This window comes from Rhyacophila brunnea, unplaced genomic scaffold, assembly GCF_057557595.1.
Source record: "Rhyacophila brunnea isolate RB1 unplaced genomic scaffold, BYU_Rbru_1.0 scaffold_9, whole genome shotgun sequence".
Taxonomy (NCBI): Eukaryota; Metazoa; Arthropoda; class Insecta; order Trichoptera; family Rhyacophilidae; genus Rhyacophila; species Rhyacophila brunnea.
In genome coordinates this window covers 44,732,621-44,757,490 of record NW_028233361.1, presented here as the reverse complement: position 1 = coordinate 44,757,490, position 24,870 = coordinate 44,732,621, and the positions used below count along the sequence as shown (strand labels likewise).

Here is a 24,870-nt window from a genome sequence, read left to right as displayed (position 1 = left end):
TAAAGTTTGAGAAGGTCTGTATTTTGATGCAAAGTTAAATAAAGTTTAAGTATATCTAAATATTTATATAATTAAAATATGTCATGTTAAGTAAGATAATTTTTCTTATACATACTACAAAATTTAAATATGCATGGTAGATAGAATTGTTGTAATATTGTAGTACAAAAATATGCTAATTCTTTGTGATTGCAAGTTACTGTATCTACAATAATTAGGTAAGTGTCAGACACAAGATATAGTAATTGTTTTAACAGATTTTATATAGCTTAAATAATTTTGTAGAACGCCAAATAAAATAATATAATAAAACAAGTTATTGTTTAGTAACCAACGATCATAGTAAATAACGCTTTGGACCTGTTTCAACCGCATAGATATTGTGTTATCTTTTTAAGCTGAATGAATCAGTTATTATAGTAAATTATTATCTAGAGTACCTACTAGCTGTTTGTTTCATGAATTCTACTTATAATAAATGAATGAACACATTTAAATTGCGTTGAATTAACCAGGTATTATGAAATTGCTAATATATTATATGACACGTGTTTTTTACACAATTAGCAGGGCTTCGAACCGTTGTTTTTTTCGTTTTGGCTTTTGTTCAAATTCAAGTAAAAAATATGATATATCGGTTTGGTTTCGGTTTTCGTTCAGAAAAAATAACGGTTTTTAGGTTTAGCTCCGAGTGATTAATTTTTATTTCTTTTACAAATTTATTTTCCACCATAATTTAGAAAATTTTATGGTACTTGCATGATAGCATAGCCCGGCTACACGCTCCGAAATCAATGGTTATGTTGCACTGCACGCATCGTAGCCATAAATTTTAAAAATAATATATTATAAATATGTATTATATAATATATTATAATATGTATAAATATGTCATCGTGAATGATTTCGTTGCGTCTTGAATTTTACGCACACATTTCAAATGAAAAAGAACAGCATATTTTTATTTAGTATACATAATGTAGTATGCTTAAGGAATTGGTGTTTCCGTCAATGACTAAGACGGCTCGCACATCTAAGCTCATTTCGTCTGCAACGTGTTGAATACGTCGATGTGACGTAATCGTTATTAACAAAATACACGTTACCTTATGGAACTTTGCATAGTGCTGAAATAAAACATTTTAGTATAAAAAGAACATCTGGAGTTACAATATTTTAACCCGATATGCAGCACCGGTATAATCCCAAAATGTTGCATTTCGTCATTCATTTTAGCTTGCCGTGTGACGTCAATGTCCTCGCACGGCTTTGTCTATAAGAAGATAAGAAAGTTGCATGTTGCGGTCAGTTTTGATTTATGACCATTATCCCAGACGATTTTCAATGTGCGACTGGGCTAAAGTCGACTATCGGCGCAATTGTACGTCGCAGTGCAGGATAACCGGGAAATAAGATTATGTTAACATGCTTGTTTGAAATATTGGTTTTTTGCTGTTCGGTTCCGGTTTCGTTCCGACAAAAATAACGGTTTAACCGATGTTCAGTTTTCAGTTCATTTCCGGTTCAATGCCCTGATTGACAGTATCAAATAATATGTACACTTCATAAATTTAACAGATTATAAATAATATGTTTAAATAAGAAAATAAACGATTTATTATCATGCTTTGTGTGTATTAATTCATCCGATCCATAAAGTGGAAAGTACTTAATTTGAAATATCATCTAAACTAGTAGTAGTAGAAATAGCGTTTTTGTTGCACAACCTCTCTTTTGTGTTCCAAGTATTGAACAAAGATTGTCTTGGTTCTACAATGTTAAAATTATCTATTGGTGATAACAGCTGTATCAAAATGACATAGAATAGGTATGCACTTTGAATTTTGTAAGATAAATTAATGTAATTTTAACATCTCTTGTTTAATTAATTTGATTAATATAAACATTAATATACATTTATCTTGTTGACTTAATAGTAAAACCATAGTAGATAACCATAATATTAATATGATATAGTTGGAATTTTGACGGGCGCCCGATGAAGTACTACATATTTATGGTGTGTTCTGTTGCAATGTGGTATGTCTAATAGATTCTAAAAATATACTTTAGATGAAGCAAATCTATTGCACAATGATACCTACATATAATTTTATCAATTATTCCAGGGCATGCTCCGTATCTATAACATATATGAGTATATTTATTTTAGTCTCTGTACATCAAAAATTAAATTTGGAAGAATTCTGATTCTTGACGCCATCTGTAAATTAGGATTTCTCGATTTCAATTTAAAAAAATGTCTGCCATTATTGATCGAATTTATAAACACCTAAGGCTTAGACTATGTATATGCATACAGTTAGTACTTGTGTCAAACATTAAAACTATAATTAATTGACAAAAGAGATACACTAGTTCCAAGAAAACTTATTAATTTCGATAATCGATAATTTTGTTTCAAGAAATTACTTGGAACAATAAATATTTACTTTAGTAAAACCCTTATTTTTAGCCGTTTTTTCAAATTTGTCGCTTTCTCTTTGAAATAAAAAAAAATATTTTATTTTTCCCATTGTATTTAGATAGGTATCGATCGATTAAAATATGTTTAAAGCTTTAATTTGATAATGAATTTCTATGCCTCTCCCCCTTAATGGTTAGTGGTGGTCACTTAGCGGATAGTGAAAGACAAAAGTTCGAATTCCACTCGCTCCAAGATTTTTTCTGATATTTCCGATGCTTCTCCGAGTTATGTGTAAATAATTGGTTTTGACGCTCTTTTACACTGTCCCTACTGAAATTACACCGATGTTAGATTACATTTTAGTAAATATAAATAAAATTTCGTTTAAATTTACAGAACTGGAATTTAAACTGCAGAGAATAGTAAACATTCAAAATGGAGGCCGTAACGGAATCAATAGTTCACGAGAAAAAACTGGAATATCTGGTGTTTTCGGTGGTTGACTACATTTTGTTTGGTGGCATGCTGGTTTTGTCAATACTAATCGGAGTATATTTTGCGTTTTACAAAAACCAAAATACACCTGATGAATATCTACTGGGAGGGAAACAGATGAAGTTTTTTCCAGTCGCAGTGTCTCTGGCGGCAAGGTAAGATAATAAATATACCAATACATATATTAAATGAATACTCTAATATACCTAGGTACTTGTATTATTATGTTCACAAGACAAAGGTTTCCTAACCGGCAAGAAATATTATTGAAAATTCAATTATGTATTAAAAATACAGTAACACTATCTGGCAGTATTGTCAGTTATATATTATATCATATATCAGAAATATTATAGTTAAACTATTGATAGAGGTTTTAACTAATTCTGAAAACCAAGAAGCATATATTTGTCTTTATTTTATGTGTCATATGTCGTTATTAAAAAAAGGTATTAAATAACTTGGAAATACCTCAAAATATCGTTCTCCTCTTCTTCGACCATTTCTGTCCCTTAGTTGAAGCATAAGGACACCTCTAAGAATCCCTATGGCCCTGTGTTCTTCCCAGGTTACGCACATTCGCCATATACACTCCGAAATCCGGTTTGTTTGAAGAACAGGCAAACCATGTTGAAATTCTCTTGCGACATCCACAGCACGTGGCAAAGCCAGGTCCAACGTCACATCTTCACTATCAGTGTGATGAGAAGCTGCTTGGTCCGCTCTCTTATATCCTCGTTACTCTTAAAGTCATACCCTTCCAGTATCCGCCGCAAACACATTATGTTCTCGAAGTTAAGTCTTCGTAAGATACCATGACACGTTACTCTAAAGCAACACCGTCATAGTGCATGTGTCGTATAGGCTATATTTCCAAAAAAATACGACGCCCAGCGGAAAACATTTTTTTAGTAGGTAAATATCTAAGGTGTTCTCAAATTATGTTTTTTCATTAAAAAATAATGTTATATTCTAAAGTCTAGTGAACTATTTGTTGAATAAAATAAATCGATAAGTATTGTCGAGCGTATAGGAATATTCCTCACCTTTCAAATGATGTATTGTACACTGCTCTAGTCGAATTAGGCGTACTGTGAGTTAATATATTATGTAGAGTAGCCGTCACGTAACCCTGCCATTTGTAATAGATTTTTTTGAATTAAAACGTGAGTAAATCAATCAAGTGCTTGGAATTTACTAATATAATTATATTACAGTTGCGTATACACACAAATGTGTCACTGTGTACAATGGAAAGGTTACGTGGAGGATACTCTAATGTAAAAGTCTGATACCACGAGCACGAAGGTTCTAAATACCTACGTCAAAAAAGGTTGGCAATAATGATAATAAAAATAACAATTATCACTTTATCTTTAGATGTTTATAGCTCAGCCAAACATCAAAGTGTTTTTATGTATCCAAATGTTTCTTAAAGAATGTAACCTACAAAATACCACATTGTTGAAACTAACCTATAATATTATGTAGGTACACAAACATTATAAATATTATGTAAATTTTTGTTTTTGTTTTTAAAATCATTAATTTTTATTTATAAATGTGATAAAAGTGTATACATATTTACTGCTAAATAAGTCTCAGCTGAGATTTTGTAGCAAATTAATAATATATAAGGTACTTATGTATATTATAGTCTTTACTTACCCCTTGATATGCACCAAGGGTTTGAACGTATTTTATATGTTATCATAGTGGTTTTCATATAAAATTACATTTATACGGAAAACGGTTTTTCGATATCAAATAACTGTAAGAGAAAATACGAACATATATAATTATCTCACCGGTATTTAAGTCCAAATACATAAGTTATTTATTGCCTACAAGTATCTCCAGGTGAAGTTTCCTAATTAATTTTATTTCGTTTCTTGCAGCTACGTGTCGGCTATAACTCTCCTGGGAATGCCTGCAGAAGTTTATACATACGGAGGTCAATACGTAATGTCGTGTATTGGAATGTTGGGGATGGCATTTGTCATTGGCAAAGTGTATCTACCAGGTTTTTATTTAAATTTATTTATATTCCTCCGAGTTAATTGAACGATTACAATAAAACACGTGGTATCTCAACTCAATGACACGTGTTTTTTTTAATTTGTACAAATTACCGTTCTGTTATATCCTTCAAAGAAGAAGGCAAAAAAATCGGGTGACTTGTGTTGAAAGGAACCTGTGGTAGGATGGTGTTATCCTTCTTCTGTCACCTTACCAAAGACTGGACTTCTGTGCAACTCCTGAGTAGTTAGTATTCACAGCTGTTACGTTTAAAGACCGTCGTCTTGAAGGTAATTGTCAGGTGGCGAGAAGATGATCGGAAAACAATAAAGCTTTCACGAAAGTTAAACCATTAAAGTTTATTCAACGGAAATGCAGTACATAATATACAGCGGACAAGATATACACGTTACAAAGAATTAAAAATAATAGACGAAGGCGTGAGATGCGTGGGGTTTTTTTATACAATTTGGTGATATCATGTTAATTAGTTTATTGATGTCTTGTGTGTGATATCAGGGCGTAGGTCCATAGTACTATGACCGTCTACTGGACCACACTTGTGTTTATCGAGATAAATAATTATATAAGTATTGCATCATATTACATGGTCATTGTTTATTTACCCTTATTAACTTGCAAAGTTTGGCAGGTATAACATACTCTGAAACTTGGCACGTCATTTATGACAGTTCGACAAAATGTCAGTTTAATGCAAAGTCATTCGGTCTCGTTGCTTTTCTGTCATTTGGAGTTAAGTGGGTATCATTACATATTTTTGACCATAATGCATTCGTACAACTTTCATAATATAAGTTCGATATTATAATAATCCTGAAATTGTACCTAGGCTAGGACCTGTGCCATGTACACTTATTTTCTTATTGAACATATATAATTTTGAAAAACACTTTCTGAGAGAATATATTATAACCAATAGAAAAAATCTTTTTTGAAAAAATGTAAGCGAACCCGGCGGGGAATCGAGCCCCGTATCTCCCAGGTGTACACCCTATCCGTGCATTACCACTATGCTACGAGGTAACATACTAATCGTGAATTTTTTTAACTATTGGTCAATTTTAATACCTACTCATCAGTGCTCTTCCGAATTAAGCTACTGGCAATCGATTTTTGTTTCTTAAATCAAAGTAGGTAACTATTTACTATTACTATGATTACTAACCGACGTCGTGGAATTTCTCCAATATTTTTTAGATGTAACTACTTGCACTTGCTAATAATTTATAATTAACTATTTCTTTTATTCAACGATTAATTCACAAGATTTAGGGCGTAAACTTGGGAGATACGGGGTTCGATTCCCCATCGGGTTGGCTTACTTTTTTTCAAAAAAGATTTTTTCTATCGGTTATAATATATTCTCTCAGAAAGTGTTTTTCAAAATTATATATGTTCAATAATCAGAATGATATATTCTTAAATCTTGTGAATCATTCGTTGAATAAAAGAAATAGTTAATTATATTTTCTTATTATTTTTTTTTAGTTTTCTATACTCTCCAGCTGACGTCGAGTTTCGAATATCTGGAATTACGTTTTGGCAAAAAAGTCAGAATGGTAGCGTCATTTATTTGCCTCGTTGGATACATAATCAACATCCCCGTTGTCATGTATGTCCCGGCATTGGCGTTTAATCTTGGTGAGTAATGCCCCGTTTACACGTGCATAGGTATACGGCTGACGGTACTTATTATCGCGGCGATTACAAGAAAATGCACGCGTAAATATGTATTATCGATGCAAGATTGCATGCATGTAAGTATCAAAAAAGTTCAGAACCTTCTGAGTTTTCACGCAATAATTGGTACCTACTTGTATTATGGTGCACATGCGCAGTAGGACGATAATGGCGCACCTGTCGGAAGAAATATGAACTACACGCACAGAATATTTTGACGTCTACGGATTATCTACGAACTTGTCCGAACCTGTTTGAATCTATCAAACAGAACCAATACGATAACAACATCGCGTCTCGCTTACGCTTGAAGATTGAGATTGGAGAGACAGTCAGCACTTCTACGTGTAAACAGTAGTAATAATAGCGGTATTTTAAAATACACACTATTAGTGCAAGTAAATCCTTGCATGTGTACATGCGCTATTAATTAATTTTCATAGTTAGTTGTAGCTTTTGCTAATTCTCGCCGAGTTTCTGACACTGCTCGTGGAGCTCCAGTTGGAAATCACTAGTTTACCTATATACATATTAAGCCTAGGGATTGCAATACCGAATGAAAATACCAATACTGGTATTTCGGTATTTCTTATTGAATACCGGTATTCGTGAAATATATAAAAAATATAAGTATTTACCAATAAATAAAGATATAAAAATCTCTTGATATTTCATAGAAAATAATATCTAAATACGTACATTTATTATAAATATGTATTAAAAATAGGTAAAGGTAAGATATAGTAGACATGTTGATATTTACAAATAGTAGTTTACTGATAGGCACTTTCTTCTTCGAATTATCTTTCAATAAATTTATATTATGAAGTGATCTTATATGTGTATGTGCCCCACTGATAATTCCACCTAATGTTATATTAGTTTTTTGTATTTTTTACACTCACACGCCAAATGGCAACGGAAGTAAACTAGACATCGCGTAACCCAACAAAAAATGTACAGTCCTGTTAAAACTTTTATGTTAGTTAATACAGGTTGTTTTCACTTTTAATAGCGAATATATTGGTATTGTCCAATTTTTAAAACCGATATTTCGGTATCGAAAAAGACTGGGATATCGGTTTTGAAATATCGGTTTTGGAATCCCTAATTAAGCCCCGTTAGCATGTATGTCTAAGTGTGCAATATTTTGTTCAAATATCTATTGTTTACCTATCCCACCCCCCCATTAGGCTCTATTCTCCTTGGACACATGGTAATAAATCAATAATTATCAAAGAATATAATTATTTTCAATTTATTTTCCAGTTTATAAATCTTTATAATATAACAGGTGTTCCCTTTTCAGTGAGCGGTATTGATATGAAATACGTTACTCCCGCCGTGTGCCTCATATGCATTTTTTACACGACAATTGGTGGCTTAAGAGCCGTTGTATGGACGGATACAATCCAATTTGTTATGATGAATGGTTCAATTTTCACAATTCTGATACTTGGCACTATAAATGAAGGGGGGTTGAGTAAAATTTGGACCCTGGCTGAGGAATCTGGAAGAACACAATTTTTTGAGTAAGTAATAATAGCTTGTCGAAACACGTTTTAAAGGTAACTCAAACGAATCAATTTTTTTGAGAGAAAGTAAATGTTGTTTCCTAATATTGTCGAAATGTGTCATTAGTAGGAGCGTCGTATCGAAAGAAAGTATCAAACTTTTTTGACGTAACAAGTCATTGATATCCAATTTAGGGATTGCAATACCGGTATTCCAGTTTTTATCAATACCGAAACACCGGTTTTAAAAATCCAAAATACCGGAATTTTCGGTATTAACAAAAGCACACTCGTTTACGTTTTTGAAAATGAATTATAAGTTATGTGCTGCTAAAATGCAATTATATTGAGTGAATCCAACAGAGGTAAAAAAATAATAAGACAAATTTCATCAAATAATTATTCATATAAGTAATTGTCGCGATGAATTATCATAATATTATTTTGAAATAGAAAACATCCGTGACAAAAATGTTCAATTATTCTATAACCGTTGAATTTTAGAAGCTTTTCCTGCAGCCGGACTTATTTTCACTTGATGAACTTTTGAGGGCTTTAGTTAAAATTATCAATATATTCAAATTATTTGTAAAAAATCATAGTTCTACAATTATGATCAATAAATATTTTTAAATGTCAACATAATAAATGTAGGTATGTAGGTTTTTACTATACAATAATATTTTAAAAAGATTTTAATGGCTATATTTATTGATAAGAACCTACTTCTGTTTTTTTATTGTTTTAAGAAATACCGATATTAATACTGGTATTCAATAAGAAATACCAAAAAACCGGTATTGATATTTTCATTCGGTATTGCAATCTCTAACCCAATTTATATAGGACAAAAACTCAAAATTGCAAGTTTTTGAGTTAATAATGCCATTCGACGTAGAAAAATCTTTTCTTTATAATTTAACAAAAAAAATCTAAAATTTTTTAACGGGTCATAAAATCGATAAATGATTTCTCGGATTAATCATTAATTAAATTATAAACGGCAATGTCCGGGTTGATTATTTGTTATACTGTAAAATTTCATTGTGTCTTGCTAAGTTTATTAAATTTGAATTAAATAAAAAATAAACATATTTAACCCATCCACTAGAAAATACCTCTTTTTGAAAAAATACGAAAAAAGAAAAATGTTACATTCTCAAATCTCGTGAATTATTCATTGAATAAAAGAAATGGTTTATTAAAATTATTGGGAAGTGCAAGTACGTTGTAAAAATTAAATACTTGGAGTAATCATAATATACAAAAACCGAAAGCCAAAAATTATAATGCAATTTGATAAGCATTTCACTTAGAAACTACCAGTTAAAACTATCGTAATTAATCGTCCGTAGCTTAATTGGTTAAAGCACATTGGCGCGATACCAGTGGTCACACACTAGGTTCATCACTTCGGCTGACGTATTTTTTTTCTTAAAGATATTTTTTCTTGTAGGTTATATCTCACGTGTTTTCATATTATAATGTTTGTTCAATGTATAAAATGTTACATTTTGAAATCTTGTGAATTATTCGTTAAATAAAACAAATGGTTTATTTAACACATTTACTTAAAAAATCAAGGCTTTTACATTGAAATGAAAAATTTGTGCAATATTTTAAAATGGCATTATCTTGGAACTGGGTATTTTGAATTGTTTCCCTATAGCAGGGTTTCCCAAACTATTTTCCGCGGAACACCAGAGTTTCGCCGAACCTGAATAGGTGTTCCGCGACCATTTGGAAAGGTTCATATTGAAAGACGAGTGATGATCAATCTCCACTGATGTTTATGACGTCAAGTATCTAGATAGGTTATGGCTCCCACAAGGGGGGGGGGGGGCAACAGAAACTAGCCTGGGGGCTTACGGAGGGCCCGGCGTAAGAGATCGACCAGCCAAGTGAGATAAACACACATCACAAACATGCACTAATAGTAAAAAAAGTGGCCTGCGGCGCTGTTTCACTTCAAGCATGCTAAATTTTTTTAATAATATGTGGTTTTGCCACACTTACAATTTTTGATTATTGTCGATATTTGAGATGTCCATAATTGTGCATATCAACATATAAGTGGGTGTATTAAAAATACAAAAATCGCTAAAAATACCCTTAATTTTACGTCGAACACCATTTGGAATATGAAACTGTAGATCGTCACATTGCCTTTAACTTAAGCGATAAGTAGGGGGCCCGCCAAAGATCCTAGTCTGAGAGCCCGCTTCAGGATGTGAGGGTCATGATCTAGGTACAGATGGAGGACCATCTTTTCTCACACCGTGCGCATGAAAAAGATGGGGTATATTGTTTTTAACTGACCGGCTGACAAGTCTTGTAAGTTTAACGAAAGTTGCCAAACTAACGGTTAGCTGCGCTAATAAATATCATACAAAATAAACTAAGTGTTCCGTTAAAATTTCCGGGTTTGAGAAGTGTTCCATTGCAGAAAAAGTTTGAGAAACCTTGCCCTATAGAACTAATCCACTAATCCGCTTCAGATAATACACTTTCAGAAATTCGAGAAACTCTGGAATAGTATTGAAATAAAACGAAAAAAAGATGTTAAAATACCCATAAAAAAAACTACTAAATTAATATTTAGTTGTATTGAGTTGTCTGCTTGTTTTTATAATATAACCGTTCTAATTACTTTTTCTCTATGAATAAAAAACATAAAATATGTAAACGTTCATTGATATTTGAGAAAAACGTCTAATAATACTAAAAACAATATATCAAAATAATATTAGACACTCAATATAATTTTATATGAAGATATAATGATTATATTTATAATATAAAGACAACTATCCGGAAAATTAGTTTAGTTTTTTCACGTTAATTTTAACTTAGCCGCTTGAGTTTTTATTTAGATCTGTTGCAGTGAAATGTTTGTGAACTGACATCATTATCATGCATAGTCATAGTTATAGTTGCAAACTAATCAAAAGTTATCGCATACAAATGAATATTATTAGTAACACACGTTCCAGTATAATATATAATTTGCATTTTCATAGAAAAGTGGGAAAAGTTTGTGCACCAGGAAAAACGCGATAGTCGTTGGTTACGTATCATAACTGAAAAAATATAACAATATTAAATTCGAGCAACTTAACTGATGTTTTATGAAAAATATTATTACTTAAATATTTTTACATCACACGTCTAATGGTTCATTTTTTCTTTACCTTTTATCATAGAATCTACTTGTTCAGTTATTCTGTTAATCAGACAACGTTTTATAAACTATTTTTTTGTTCAACGAATAATTTTAAATATTCAAGAATTTAACATTCTTTATTGAACATAAATAATATGAAAATACGCCAGAGTATTACATTACCACTAGAAAAAAAATATTTTAAAAATACGACACCCAGCGGAATTCGTGCCCATGTACTTCAACTACTAAGCTATGTTTGTCCCATCTAAATGCGACGACATTAAATAGCAGTTTTTACAATTCTCACTGAAGCGCTTTCTAAATTTTAACCTAAAGTCGGCTTGGCAAGTCCTACTTGGCTTACTTTCAGCAGGTACGGAACAACAGCTGTGACTAGAGTAGGGTATTTCCCGAGAAAATCTCAATCTCGAGATTCGGGATTTCCAGAAATTATAAAATTTTGAATTCTTGAGATTCGGGATTTGCAGAAAAGAATTCTCTAGAATTCTCGAGATATCGAGAATATTTATAAAAAAATCCTAAAAACAGACTAATTAAAAAAAAATATGATTTCTTTTATTTAAATAAGAAGACAAACAAAAGAAGTAGGAAAACAAAAATAATTCAAAACATTACTTATTAAAATAGAATTTCAAAAAATACAGACTGTCAATGGTTTTACAATCGCGTACGGTTTTGAAACACAAAATTCCCTGATGATGAAAAATTGCGCTCATTTTGAGTGGAAGTTGGCTTAATTATTGTGTTGAACTAAAATCACACGATCGCACGCTCGAACTCAAATTTTGTTTATTTATTTCAATTAAAAAAAAATCGTTTTTTTTAATTAATATTTGATAATAAAGAAATCCCGAATCTCAAGAAAAGATTCTCGAGATCCGGTATTTCCCGAAATGTTAAAAATTTCAATTCTCGAGATTCGGGCTGGAAAGTCTCGAAAATTTCTCGAGAATTCCCGAAACCCAACTCTAGCTTTGACATTGTGGACTAAAAGGAAACACAAACATGACCAATAATTGATATTATGTTTTTAACAAACTGTCATATCCCACCCGAAGAGACGAACAATGAATGAGATACAGACATAATTATTTTGAATGCGTGTGTAGAAAAAAGTTTTTCGTCATCATGGATCTACTCTCTAATTTTCTCCCATTTCTCTCGGCTGTGAGCATTGCTTTGGCACGTAATTTTGTAGAACAACTATTTAATCGATGTAGCGGAACAATGGATGACTAGATGTCTCCAGCAATCTTTTATTCAAACTGCGTATGGTACCCAGTTTTATTTATAGTGTTTATAAAGCTCTCATACATCACATATATTTGTTTATTTTTGAAGTTATACTTCTTTTGGCGCGTTTGGGAAAACAAATCAGAGTGTATTTTTAGCGTGTGACGAAGTTCCGCGCGTCGATGTAACACATAATTTATTATTATGATTATATTCATTTCGGTCTCAACGATACATGTGCATGCACATAGTGTCATTTAGTTAGTCGATCAATACAACCAAGTAAAGGGCACGTGTTGTAAATATAACCAATATTGTGTCATAATAACTATATATGTTTATAAACAAATTTCTGGAGACTAACATTCTACACTGCTAATTTATATTCATAAAACTTTATTTATATTAGAGTGTATATTTATTTTTCATTGTAAAGATTGTGTATCAAGATTTGAGGCCATATTTATGTAAGTATTATTTATGAGTAAAATTATATATCAATAAATAAATAAAAATAATTCAAAAACTATATGAAAATTAGATTTTTATTAATTCATCATGGGCACTTCTGAATCGATTATAACCGCTGTATGGCAAAGATGAGTTTTGGTCCAATACAATAATTAAATTACAATTATCATGTGCTATATGAGACACAGATGAATCGCGTACGTTTTCATCAACCTAATCCACTGTAATATTAATAGACTCAGGTAACGGCTTATTTTGTTTTGTTACGCCAAAGAAGTAAAATTTCTAACGAGCGTACATAAGTACACACACCGATTTTCTATCTATATATTGAGATTTTTATCATTACACGTTATGCTCAGCATGCATCTCATCGTACAAATTTTTTTTCTTCTTAAGTTTCTGTACCTCAATATTACCGAACCTGCTGTTGGTTATTTCGCATTTTATGCATAAATCTTCAATACCAAATTCAACATAATTATAATGAGTCATTTATAAATTACATTAGACAATTTTCTGTATTTATAACCCCTCTCTCTCTCCATCATGATACTTCGTTAAAAAATCTTTTACCCCCTTTTTAATAATTACGTCACGTTTTTGACAACCCCATTAATTAAAAAAAAAAAGTAACAAAATATGATCGATTTCAGTATAATATTCTCAAAGCGTATTTTATAAACCGAAAAAAATGAGTTATTTTATTGGTTATTATCACATTTTGTCTAACTCCATTCGTCATAGATCATCACAAACCCTTTCTCCCCTTTTAGAGTGCCGTTATGTATGGACAACCCCTAACAGACTATTAATATCTACTACGTGACCATTTGCATATTTATATGCATCGAGTAGGTAGTTGTTTATTAAAATTATCAATGAATGTAACACAAATCATGTTGAACTCAATTCATGGAATTATATAATATGTATTTTAAAATGAATGCTCCACCTACTAGTGGGCCTATTCTATACACAAGGCCGCTAAAGTGATAGTATTTATTACATACTCTATGTATTGAGGTATTATAATTGTTACAATAAGTAAGCCGTCTCATCAGTCAAAACTATTTCTCGCTCTAAATTTTATCACAGCCAAGAGACGCACTGTTAAAATATCTCACTTATTGCAACAATACAAACCAACATATTGTAATTGTTACAAAACGTGCTAATAACTCCATACAAACCTATCCTAGTTAGCCGTAAATACTATCACTTTATCACTTTAGCGGCCTTGCGTATTGAATAGACCCGCAGAGGTACATAACGCAAATATACAAAGCTTGCAATTTGACATCTTTTTTGATAATTTACATTTTATATTAACTTAGAAAGGAATCATTCTTTAGAATTAAATTAGAAAGGTATTATTCTTATTATTATAAAGCAAACATTATTCGTAGAATGTTTATCACATTTGAATCGTCAAAGACATAGCTTATCATTAGTATCTTTAAAATTATCTTTGAATGTGTAAATCTTGCCCATTTTTGAATAATAAAATGCCTAATTCTTGTCAAATTTGGGATCACAGAGATTATCAATATAATTTTTTATTGTAAATATTTCACTATAATAATGTCGACATAAATTTTACTAATGGTTTTATAAATGCTTTTAAAAATTAATAAATATAAAAAATCTTAACACCACTTCACATGGACGTACTGAAATATGACTATATTCTAAATTATTAGAGCGATATGTTTAAAAGAATACTATTTTGTGTAATAAAAATACTTTATACAGTTACCAAATGTTTAAAATAAATATAAAGGATAATAAGGCTTAAAAATTATGTAAATGGATTATCTACAACGTGGAATGTCCAGGATCATGCTTTGAAAATTCTCCATTTTGACGTATGCTGAGCATGTGGGCCGTTAAAGAATTCTAACATTAAAATTAAGTTCAATCTAATATAGCGAAAATATTTTTGAATAAATTAAAATTTTATATTTATTTTGAAATGTGAAAATACACGTGTAATTTTTTTTAATATGAGTAACTTGATCATTTTTTTTTTTACTTATATCAATTTGAAATTACATATTGTAACCATTTTGAAACTAGCATATTATAGTTGTCCAGGAAATTATATTAACCATGGTATTTAACTTTTATTTTTTAGTATGGACCCAAGCATATACAAACGTTCAACCCTCTTGTCTTCGACCGTCGGAATGTGTTTGGGGTGGATTTCTGTAATGGGGGTTAATCAAATGTGTATTCAAAGATTTCTCTCAGTACCTTCATTAGCCGATGCAAATAAGTATGTATAATAATTATTAGCTTAATGTTTTAACTTTCTAGAAACACCATCCTCTTACTCAATGCAGTATGCTACTGCGAAATGTAAGTGGGCTCGCACATCAGAACTCGCCGCATGCGTCTTACGACGAATTCGTCGATGTGACGTTATCGTAAACCATGAAACAAACGTTATCAAATGGAGCTTCGCAGATTGGCCGATGCAACTGCGACTCTGCGACCCTGCGATATGCGTCGAGTTGCATTGGCCAAAGCCTGCATGTCGATGTCCGGCCATATCGACTCTACGCACGCGCACAGCTGCACAATCGGCCATTTCTCTCCAGACTGTCGCCGTGCTTGGCAGAGCTAGAAGCGCTAGGCAGATGTGCGAGATTGTGATCATGCAACATTAGCCGGCAGTCTCGGAAGTTTTGATTTATGGCCGTCAGGCACACAAAGCGAGTTGTGATGTGCGAGCCGGCTAATATGTACAATAATTTACATCATGTAACCCTGTGAAGATCTGTGGGATTTTGTCATTGGTTGATCACAACGGGCATATATTTTGTTTTTTTATCCAATTGACCTTTTTTACAGTCGCTTCCATGGCAATAAAACCATTTATCATATATCTCACAACGATCTCTATGTGATACGCATGGGCAAGAATTTGAACGGACCTATGAGTGGCTTTAACTACCCCTTACTCTATTCTAATATATAATTTTATCATTCCAACATCGCATCTATTTAAGTTTTTAATTAAACTTAAAATATTAAATCAGATATTTTACAGTTTGGGTTACATGTTATAACCAAGGTTACATGTGATTATTAGGGTTACATGATATAACTTGGGTTACATAAAAAATTTATAGTGTTACTAATCAATGTTTTTATTTATCCTAAAATGTTTGTAATGTTTTAGGGTGCTGTACATCTACTGTTTTGCTATTACATTAATAAAAGCATTATGTTTGTTTGCTGGTTACATTATGTATGCCAGATACAGTGGATGTGATCCTCTAACATCAGGCGTAATTAATAAGGTTGACCAGGTGTGTATCTACTCAATTTGAAATTAACAAATTGATCTATTCTATTGTATATTATACGATATCTATATGGCCTATGGCAGGGGGAGGCAAACTTTTTGGATGGAGGGCCAAATTCAAGAATTTAAAATGAGCGGCGGGCCGCAAGTTAAATACCATTTTTAGATATACACTACATACATATACATTATCACGAAAAATAAACATTACAAAAAAAATAATGAGAAGAATGAAACTGTTGTACATTTTTTTTAAATTCAGGTGTTTATTTTGTAGTTGATATTCTGAAAACTGCTTGTAAATGGGCATCGGAGATATTTGATCGTTAAGAATTTTTATTGAGGTTCATGATCGAAAATATTTGTTCACATGGATAGGTTGATCCAAAAATAACGAACATTTTTCTTGCATAATCTTTAAGTTGGTCGAATTTGTCTGAATTAAGGGCATTGTAAAATTTGGAGATTTCTTCACGACGAAGCAATTCTCTTAAATCAGTGTCAAACTGCAGATCAATAATCTCAAGTTATAGATCTGTCGGTACACAATCAATATCTATTGAAAATGAATCGCGTACTATTGCTAAACAAATTTTAATCTATATCAATATTTTTTTTTTAAATTTTAAAAAAGTTATTCGTAATCAGAAGTACAATTAATGATGGCGGGCCGCAAAAAAATACCCGGACTAAATGCAAGAAATCCTAGCATATCCTTATAATTACCAGGTGTTCAATAAAATATAGTAAAATAGTTTTACTAGAGTGCGAAAATTATAAGTTGAAGTGTCATGGCCGCCGTTGTGGCGCTGCGATGTGTATTATGAAAGGATTGTCAGTATTGTAGTTATCGAAACGGCCACGCTTCACGCTAAACTTGCCACAGGGAATACAATTTTAACAAATTTTATGTATTTCAACAAATAATTAATTGATTTACGCTGTAATGCATATTCCAATGGATTTAAATTCAAATTCTATCAAGTACCTTCGATCGATAGGATTAATGCTGTAATGGATATTTATATTGCCATCGCAAAAATTTCATACACGGCCCATATAACTATGAATGTGCATAAAGTTGTAATTAAAATAACATCAATATTATCAACACAATGATATAATTAAGCTGTTTCTGAGTCTGTTTCTATATTTATTTTAACCTCTGCCATATTGAAAAATGAAGATATATGGGTACTGTTCGGTTATACGGAATACAGCGGAAAACATATTTTGAAAATAGCCGCTAAACTGGATTATTTGTTAGGTTAACCTAATCAAACCAAACCTAACCTAACCTAGCCTAACCTAACCCAACCTAACCTAACCTAAACTAACCCAAACTAACAAATAATCCAGTATATCAGGTATTTTCAAAATGCGTTTTCCGCTGTATTCCGTATAACCAAACAGTACCGATATATGCAATAAGTAAAATAAAACAACGCCTTCAACTGGAGTGATAATCAAAATAGAATTGGGTTTGTCTTGGGACCTAACGCGACTGTTTCAGACAGAAGCTCATTGACACGATTTTATGAATGTAGAAATAGGAGGTCTATTGCTCCATACTGGAAATTCGGTTAGTCATCGTCATCATCAGCCAGGGTCGACAAACTGTTGGATGAAGGTCTCCCGTAAGTCCCTCTACTCTTTTTGGTCCTTAGTTATTTGCTGCCACGTATCCAGCGAACTTTATGAGATTATCTATCCAGCGGGCTTTAGAGCGTGTCTGTGGTCATTGAGTGCCAGTTGGGTATCACTCTAATGACGGTTTACGGTAGAGGATGTTCACTCGTCGAGTGATATGTCCAGCCTATTTGGTGCCTCCTTATCCATTGGTTTCTTTTGTGGTGTTTCCATTTTTGTGATTTTTCGATGCCACGTTGCGATTTTTTTTTATTTATTTTATTTTAAGAATCCATGTTTGACACGCCAACGTCAGTACTGGTAGCATACATTGGTTGAACACTTAAAATACAATAGGAGGTAAATTTTAAAGATAGTTTTCAGTCATCCCAATGTATTAAATGCCAGTTTGGTACCGCGAGAAATCTCATCATACATACCACCATCACACCGTCAATTGACATATTGTGTTATCCAGGATAGACGTAGTTTTTAGTTACCTATTTATTTTATTCAACGAATAATTCACAAGATTTAAGAATTTACCATTCTAATTATTGAACATTCATAATTTTGAAAAACACTTCTAAGAAAATAATATATTATAACCAATAGAAAAAATCTTTTCGAAAAAAGTAAGACACCTGGTAGGAATCGAACCTGCATCACCTGGGTTTACGCCCCAATCCGCACATTATCCACTATGCTACGAGGTGACATACTAATGACGACAAACTTTAACTATTGGCCTTTTTTTTAATACCATCTCATCAGCGTTCTTCCAAATCAAGCTACTATTAATTGGCGATCGGTTTTTGTATATTAAATCAAAGTAGTTATCTACTACTTCAATTACTAACCGACGTCACGGATTTCTCCAATATTTTATAAAGTAGCTTACTCGTACTTGCTAATAACTTTTTAATTAACTATTTCTTTTATTCAACGAATAATTCACAAGATTTAAGAATGTAGGAGTGTATAAGTGGATAATGCGCGGATTAGGGTGTAAACCCAGGAGATGCAGGTTCGATGCCTGCCAGGTGTCTAACTTAAAAAAAAAGATTTTTTCTATTGGTTATATTATATTTTATTAGAAGTGTTTTACAAAATGATGTATATTCAATAGACGTAGTTGTTGACTTGCTCGATTTGAGTGCCACTGCTGAAGATCGCTTTTAGTTCAGCAAAACAGTGGATTATTACTTTTATCTTCGATAAATTTATCTTTAAACTTAATTTGCGGCTTTAATTATTACAAACTCCTGCATCTGGTCTGAAGGTCTTCTGGGTCGTTCCCAAAGACAGCAATGTCGTCTGCAAAGCACATGTGACTCAGATTTACCCCATTTTCCAAGTCAACTGTATATATCTGCATAGTAGCGGCGAAGCTCGTATATTATATGAAGAGGTTGCATTTTATCACATGGGCTACTGAAAATGCTGCCGCATTAAGTTAAAATAACTAGGTACCTATATTATATTATTGAAAAACATAATATAGGTAATAATTATATTCTAACATATTTTTAGATTTTGCCCTACTATGTATTGGACACTGCTCGAGGAATTCCTGGATTACCAGGTTTATTTATCGCGGGAGTATTCAGTGCAGCATTAAGGTGTGTATCTCTACGTACCTTCAATATTTACGTTAAGGCAAATCATTGAAGATTATGAGGGAATATGGAGTAAGCTTATAATTATAATGTGGCAGTATTTTTAAGATTCTCAGTCATGAAGGTGACGAGGATGAAAAATACATCACTAAATCCACGCGAAAATTGGTCCTGAAAGGTTTCACCTTTTTGGTTTGACTCTGTTGATTCTAGGCCCAATTTGGTGCACGTTTTGTAAAGTAGTATTTTTTTGTCTGGCGATAATTATTTTGAATGGACTGTTTTTGAGAAAATTTGAATTGTGTGGAGAATAGTTAACGCAGGGATATAGTCCAGGGATTGACCTTTTTGGTGGTCGAACTGCTGAATGTCTGAAGCGCTACAGCTGATCCCGGGTCACTCACTTACACACATGGTTTTGACTATTAATTGTTATATTATTTATCACTCTCGCGATGAGTCACCCTGTACTTGTTTCTAATGAGGCCTTTTGCTCACGGAGAAGCTGAAATCAGACAAACTGGTTGCTGGTGGAACTAATAAACTTGCCAATGACTAATGCTTTGCACACAGCGCTACTGAAACTCGCTTACAATAATAATCTCATAACCTCAAACTGTCAAACCAATTATGTTTAATACTTCATTATAAGCTTTTACCGTAATATCTTTACGGGAATATTCTGGAAGCCTGTAATTATACAGGCAGGAGTATTAATTACTCAACATCTACTAAATATTTTAAATTAAAAATCGGTTGGCCCATCTTTAACTTTTGACGCCTTGACTTGTTATTGCTTGTTCAGTTCTACCAATTTTGGTAAGAAAATATAATTTTTCATCGAACCTACTGATATTGGTACTTACCACTGTTTTATTGGTGACTGGAAACTGAGAGACTGGGAGACTAGCATATCGCGTCTTTTCGGTTTCGGTCGCAAACGTTTTGAAACTGAGAGATTCCAGTCTTGCTGCCAGTGAGCCGCCATCGAAATATATTAGCTAGATACTGGTTGGAATTTTAGTTTCAGTCGCGTCAGAAATATTTGGTGGGACCTTGGTAACAATATTGGAGATGGATGCAGTTTTGATTACTTGCAACTTGATTTCACTCATGAGATCTTGCTAACTAAATAGATCTGCCCTCAACTATCTGAATTACATTAAAAACTATAAGTAATAAAATTAAATTCATTGAACATGACACAAAAACTAATCGGCTATAATATTCTAAGAATATTCATGAAATTGATAAAATTATTCTCACATTGTTACAATTTCAGCACGATGTCTTCGCTGCTCCACACAGCCTGTGGTATTGTCTACAAAGACTTCATATCCATGTGGATGCCAGGTGATACTTCCGATCGTTTTGCCAGCACCATCATGAAGTCTCTCGTCGTTATCTTAGGATTAATTTGCATGGTTATGGTGTATTGGGTAGATCGACTTGGTAACATCCTGCAGCTTTCGATCAGTTTTGACGGAATCATTTCTGGATCTCTCTTAGGGGTATTTAGCATGGGTATGCTTATCCCTAGAGCTAATTCTAAGGTAATATAATAAAAAATGTGTTATTAATGTTAATTAAAAATATTACAATATACTTATAATATCTACTATATTCTCTTTGATTTCTAAGTGAAATAATACATTATTTTAGTCATTCTATTTTGTATATACTTAAATACAATGGTAATTTGCCATTTTCGCTTGTAAGATAAGCAGATGGCGGAGATTATAGTTTATATGATGAACCGTTATGGAGTGCATGCTTTGAATCGTACACATATTGAAATGATAACAATTATTTTTTACCAGGCGCAAAATTAAAACCCGCATCCATGTCTTTTGATACGGATTGTCTGGTACTGTAAAGTAAGGCTTTGTTCAAAAATATACAATAATAAGGGGCAGCGCTCGAAATTGTGAAAAACTTTTTTTAAGAATCAGACCGCTTTATAATTTTCCGAAAGATGTCGTAGTGTGTTCAATTGAAACAGTTTTTACATGCTACAGATACATTTAGTTAAAATTGTGCAGTTGAAGGTTGTCAGCACCGCAGGCGAAAACTCTCATTTATACTTACTTAACTGTAACTGTAATTGTGATAAATTTTGTAAATTTTGATATCCATTAAAAACCCACTTAGGGTTTTCAAAGTATTAATAATATTACAATTAATAATAAGTATACAAAGTCATAATATTGTTTGAACGAATAAGAAAATGTATTCTGTCTCTATCTATGCGTATAGTATTTAAGCAAAGGCAAACGGCCTATATGAATAGTCTCGATAATGGTGTTACAACCGAAATAGCTATCGACAAACCTTTTTAAAAACCTGTAGAATTTAATATTAATTATATTTTCATTTCTTTTTGGTTATATTTACTTCATTTATCTGCTACCCATAAATAGTAAATGGTCTGTCTAGTCCTCGAGGATGTCACTGGTTTGTGGAACGCAAGTGATTCCCAATCTTTGTTGTTTCTGAATTCCTTTTTAATTAATTAAGAGACACATTAAGATCCATAGTAATAAATTACAAAATGGATGTGCTAAGCAATAGACAGTGACATTGCAAATAGTCAAATATAAGCAGACTCGAAATACCGATCTATTTAGTTTGAAATGTTATTGAAATTGAAAAGGTACCTACAGTAATTTATATGTTGATATCTTAAACAGATATAATTATGCATAGAAAACCTCGAATAACACTTCTAGAAACATTTACAGAACATTAATTGTAATTAATTGATGGCTGTTACTTTACCTCAGTTGAGGCATGGTCTAAAAAGATCGTGGCTAGGCGATGCGCGAATTATGCAAATGACGCGTGCCGAACGAAATATAATTTGTCATAAAAATCCAAAATGCGTCCATTTAATTTTATGTTTATTGTTATATTACTAATAATAATAGTATATTCATTGACTTGTTTTCTTTTTTAAGTACATACGTAAAGTTTTTTAGTCATCTTTACACGATTTAAGAATATTTTCATCCGACGCCATGACAAAACAAATCGACGTGCGGACACCTCGACTATCTGTCTCAGATTGGCGACTAGTGAGAAATTTCGTCGCACCTACTGTTGATTTTTTTTGCCTTTTCACTGAAGTACGCTCTTAAGTGTTTTGCCGCTATTGTCGCTATCTACGCATTTTTTTTTTTTTTTTTTTTTGACCATGTCCGATCCTAATAGGATCATATGGGCCTCCACAGAGTAGAGGTTTGTATTAACAGATTTTGTTTTTTTACGAGAAATGGATGTCAGCCACTTGCTCAACCTATTAGGTCCATACCCTGACTCACACACAAACTGAAAAACAATATGTGTACTTGCCAGACCCAGGATTCGAACCTGAGACCCACAGCGTGATAGTCCAACGCTTATGCCGCTCGGCCACCGTGGGTGTTAAATATCTACGCATACCTACCTGTATCGTCGCTGTAGGATTGATTTGCCGAATAGACCAAATGTTCAGGAAACGGAAAACAAATTTCATAATCCTATTTTTAAATACATGGAGATATTTAAATTGTTATTTTTACAGCATATTACCATAACAAAGTAATTTAAAGAAAGGGATGGTTCTAGTCCAATTAGAAACAAAAAAACATTCTGCATTAAAAGGTCGATTTCGACAAAAACGGATATTCGGGAAACCAATCCTATAGCGAGGGTATGTCAGTGGTCAAATTTTATCCGGTTATTCATACCGCCTAATATGCACACGTCTCTTTGACTATTATTGATAGATAAATTTACACACATACAAAATGAAAATAATATCATAAATTTCAGGGAACTGTTATCGGGGCTTTGATAAGCAGTATAATCATGATTTGGATTTTCTACGGAAGCAACCAAGCTGAGGCCAATGGAATCTTGGTTCACCCGAAGAAGCCACTCTCCATAGATGAATGTAACTTTAGTGGTAATGATACAAGACAGATGGAAACTATGACGTGAGTTTAAATGTTTAAATTTCAGCTAGGAATTTAAAAAAAAATAAATCATTCAAATTTGTTCTAAGAAAACGATTCATTTTTTAATGTTAATACTAATAAAAACTAATACTTTAAAAAATGGTTTGCGTCTACAATAATAGTTTTTTTTAAATCACCGAAGAACAGTTTGTCACTCATCCGAAATATACGTAATCGGCATCATGCGTTCATGCTAATTGAAAGATCCATGGATCGATCCCAGATCCCACTCGCAGCCTTTGCCTTTTAAATTTTTTGTTGAGTTGAGTTAATCATGGCGGTATTTCGCCACATATAAGCGCCATTCATTCTCCAGGGTATTTCTCGTTTCTATAAATGCTAAATATCTTTATACAACGAACGGTTATTAGTTTTTGGTCAACCCAATTGAAAAGTTAATAATTATGTATATGAATTTGGTACAACTGCGGCGTCAGAAGTCGTGAAGTATCTACGGTTCTAGAGAAAACACTTTTCTCCGCGACTCTACCGTGAGCATAACTTCTAATAAATACATTTCTTTATAGGTCTAAACACCCCGAAGAAGGCTCTGATGATTTACTGTTTATCTACCGAATATCCGTAATGTGGTATTCAACAATAGGCATTATAATAACTTTGCTCATTGGAATACCGATCAGTTATTTGACAGAGGCACCTAGCGAAAAGCACATGAGGCCAGAATATTTTAGCCCAGTTATACACCGCTTTTTACCGAGACACATTATGGACAAAATGAGAGTTGGCAAAGTTGGGGAAAATTCTAAATATAAACCCGTCGAAATAATGATGCAGGATCTGAAGGAAGATGATGCTAAATGAGTGATAATTACAATATTATTTTTTTATAATTTGAGAATATGATATTTTATGAGAAATGTATCTAATAGCTTTAATAGAGATAATTGTTATGTTATTTGTTAATGTAGTCGTCCAACAAAATACAATTAGTGTTTCATTGTAACTATCGATAGCCCGCGACTTTGTACATATAATAAATAAATATACTGATTTAATTTGTAGTTTTTTCCCCCAAATCAATGTGGTAGACAACGGCAGGATCTAAGTGTGCGCCCCTATACCTACATTTAACCTCACCACTAGTGAAGGAGATGACTGGGGGCAGCATTCACTCTGCCCTAAGAAAAGTTGAGGTTCGAAAGAGATCGAAAGTCTTGGTCGCTCAAACGATGACAAACTTCAAAGGAGGCCATGATCCTCAGCCATGAGGGAACGTCCAAGAAGAAGAAGAGGAAAATAAAA

The 24,870-nt window shown here is 32.6% G+C and overlaps 1 protein-coding gene across 2 annotated transcripts; it reads left to right on the top strand.

The window, feature by feature from the left end:
• The first annotated feature begins 121 nt into the window (after nucleotides 1-121).
• LOC147063707 (sodium-coupled monocarboxylate transporter 2-like) lies at nucleotides 122-24,570 on the top strand. Of its 2 annotated transcripts, XM_085959870.1 has the most exons (11): nucleotides 122-218; nucleotides 2,825-3,078; nucleotides 4,822-4,946; nucleotides 6,452-6,604; nucleotides 7,953-8,175; nucleotides 15,186-15,326; nucleotides 16,236-16,365; nucleotides 19,524-19,612; nucleotides 20,892-21,162; nucleotides 23,423-23,586; nucleotides 24,135-24,570. In XM_085959870.1, the coding sequence occupies exons 2-11, from the start codon at nucleotides 2,864-2,866 to the stop codon at nucleotides 24,427-24,429; spliced, it is 1,806 nt and encodes a 601-aa protein (XP_085815996.1). In that variant the 5' UTR covers nucleotides 122-218; nucleotides 2,825-2,863; the 3' UTR covers nucleotides 24,430-24,570. The 2 variants fall into 2 exon arrangements, with proteins under 2 accessions (XP_085815996.1, XP_085815997.1); XM_085959871.1 differs by lacking the exon at nucleotides 15,186-15,326.
• The last annotated feature ends 300 nt before the right edge of the window (nucleotides 24,571-24,870 follow it).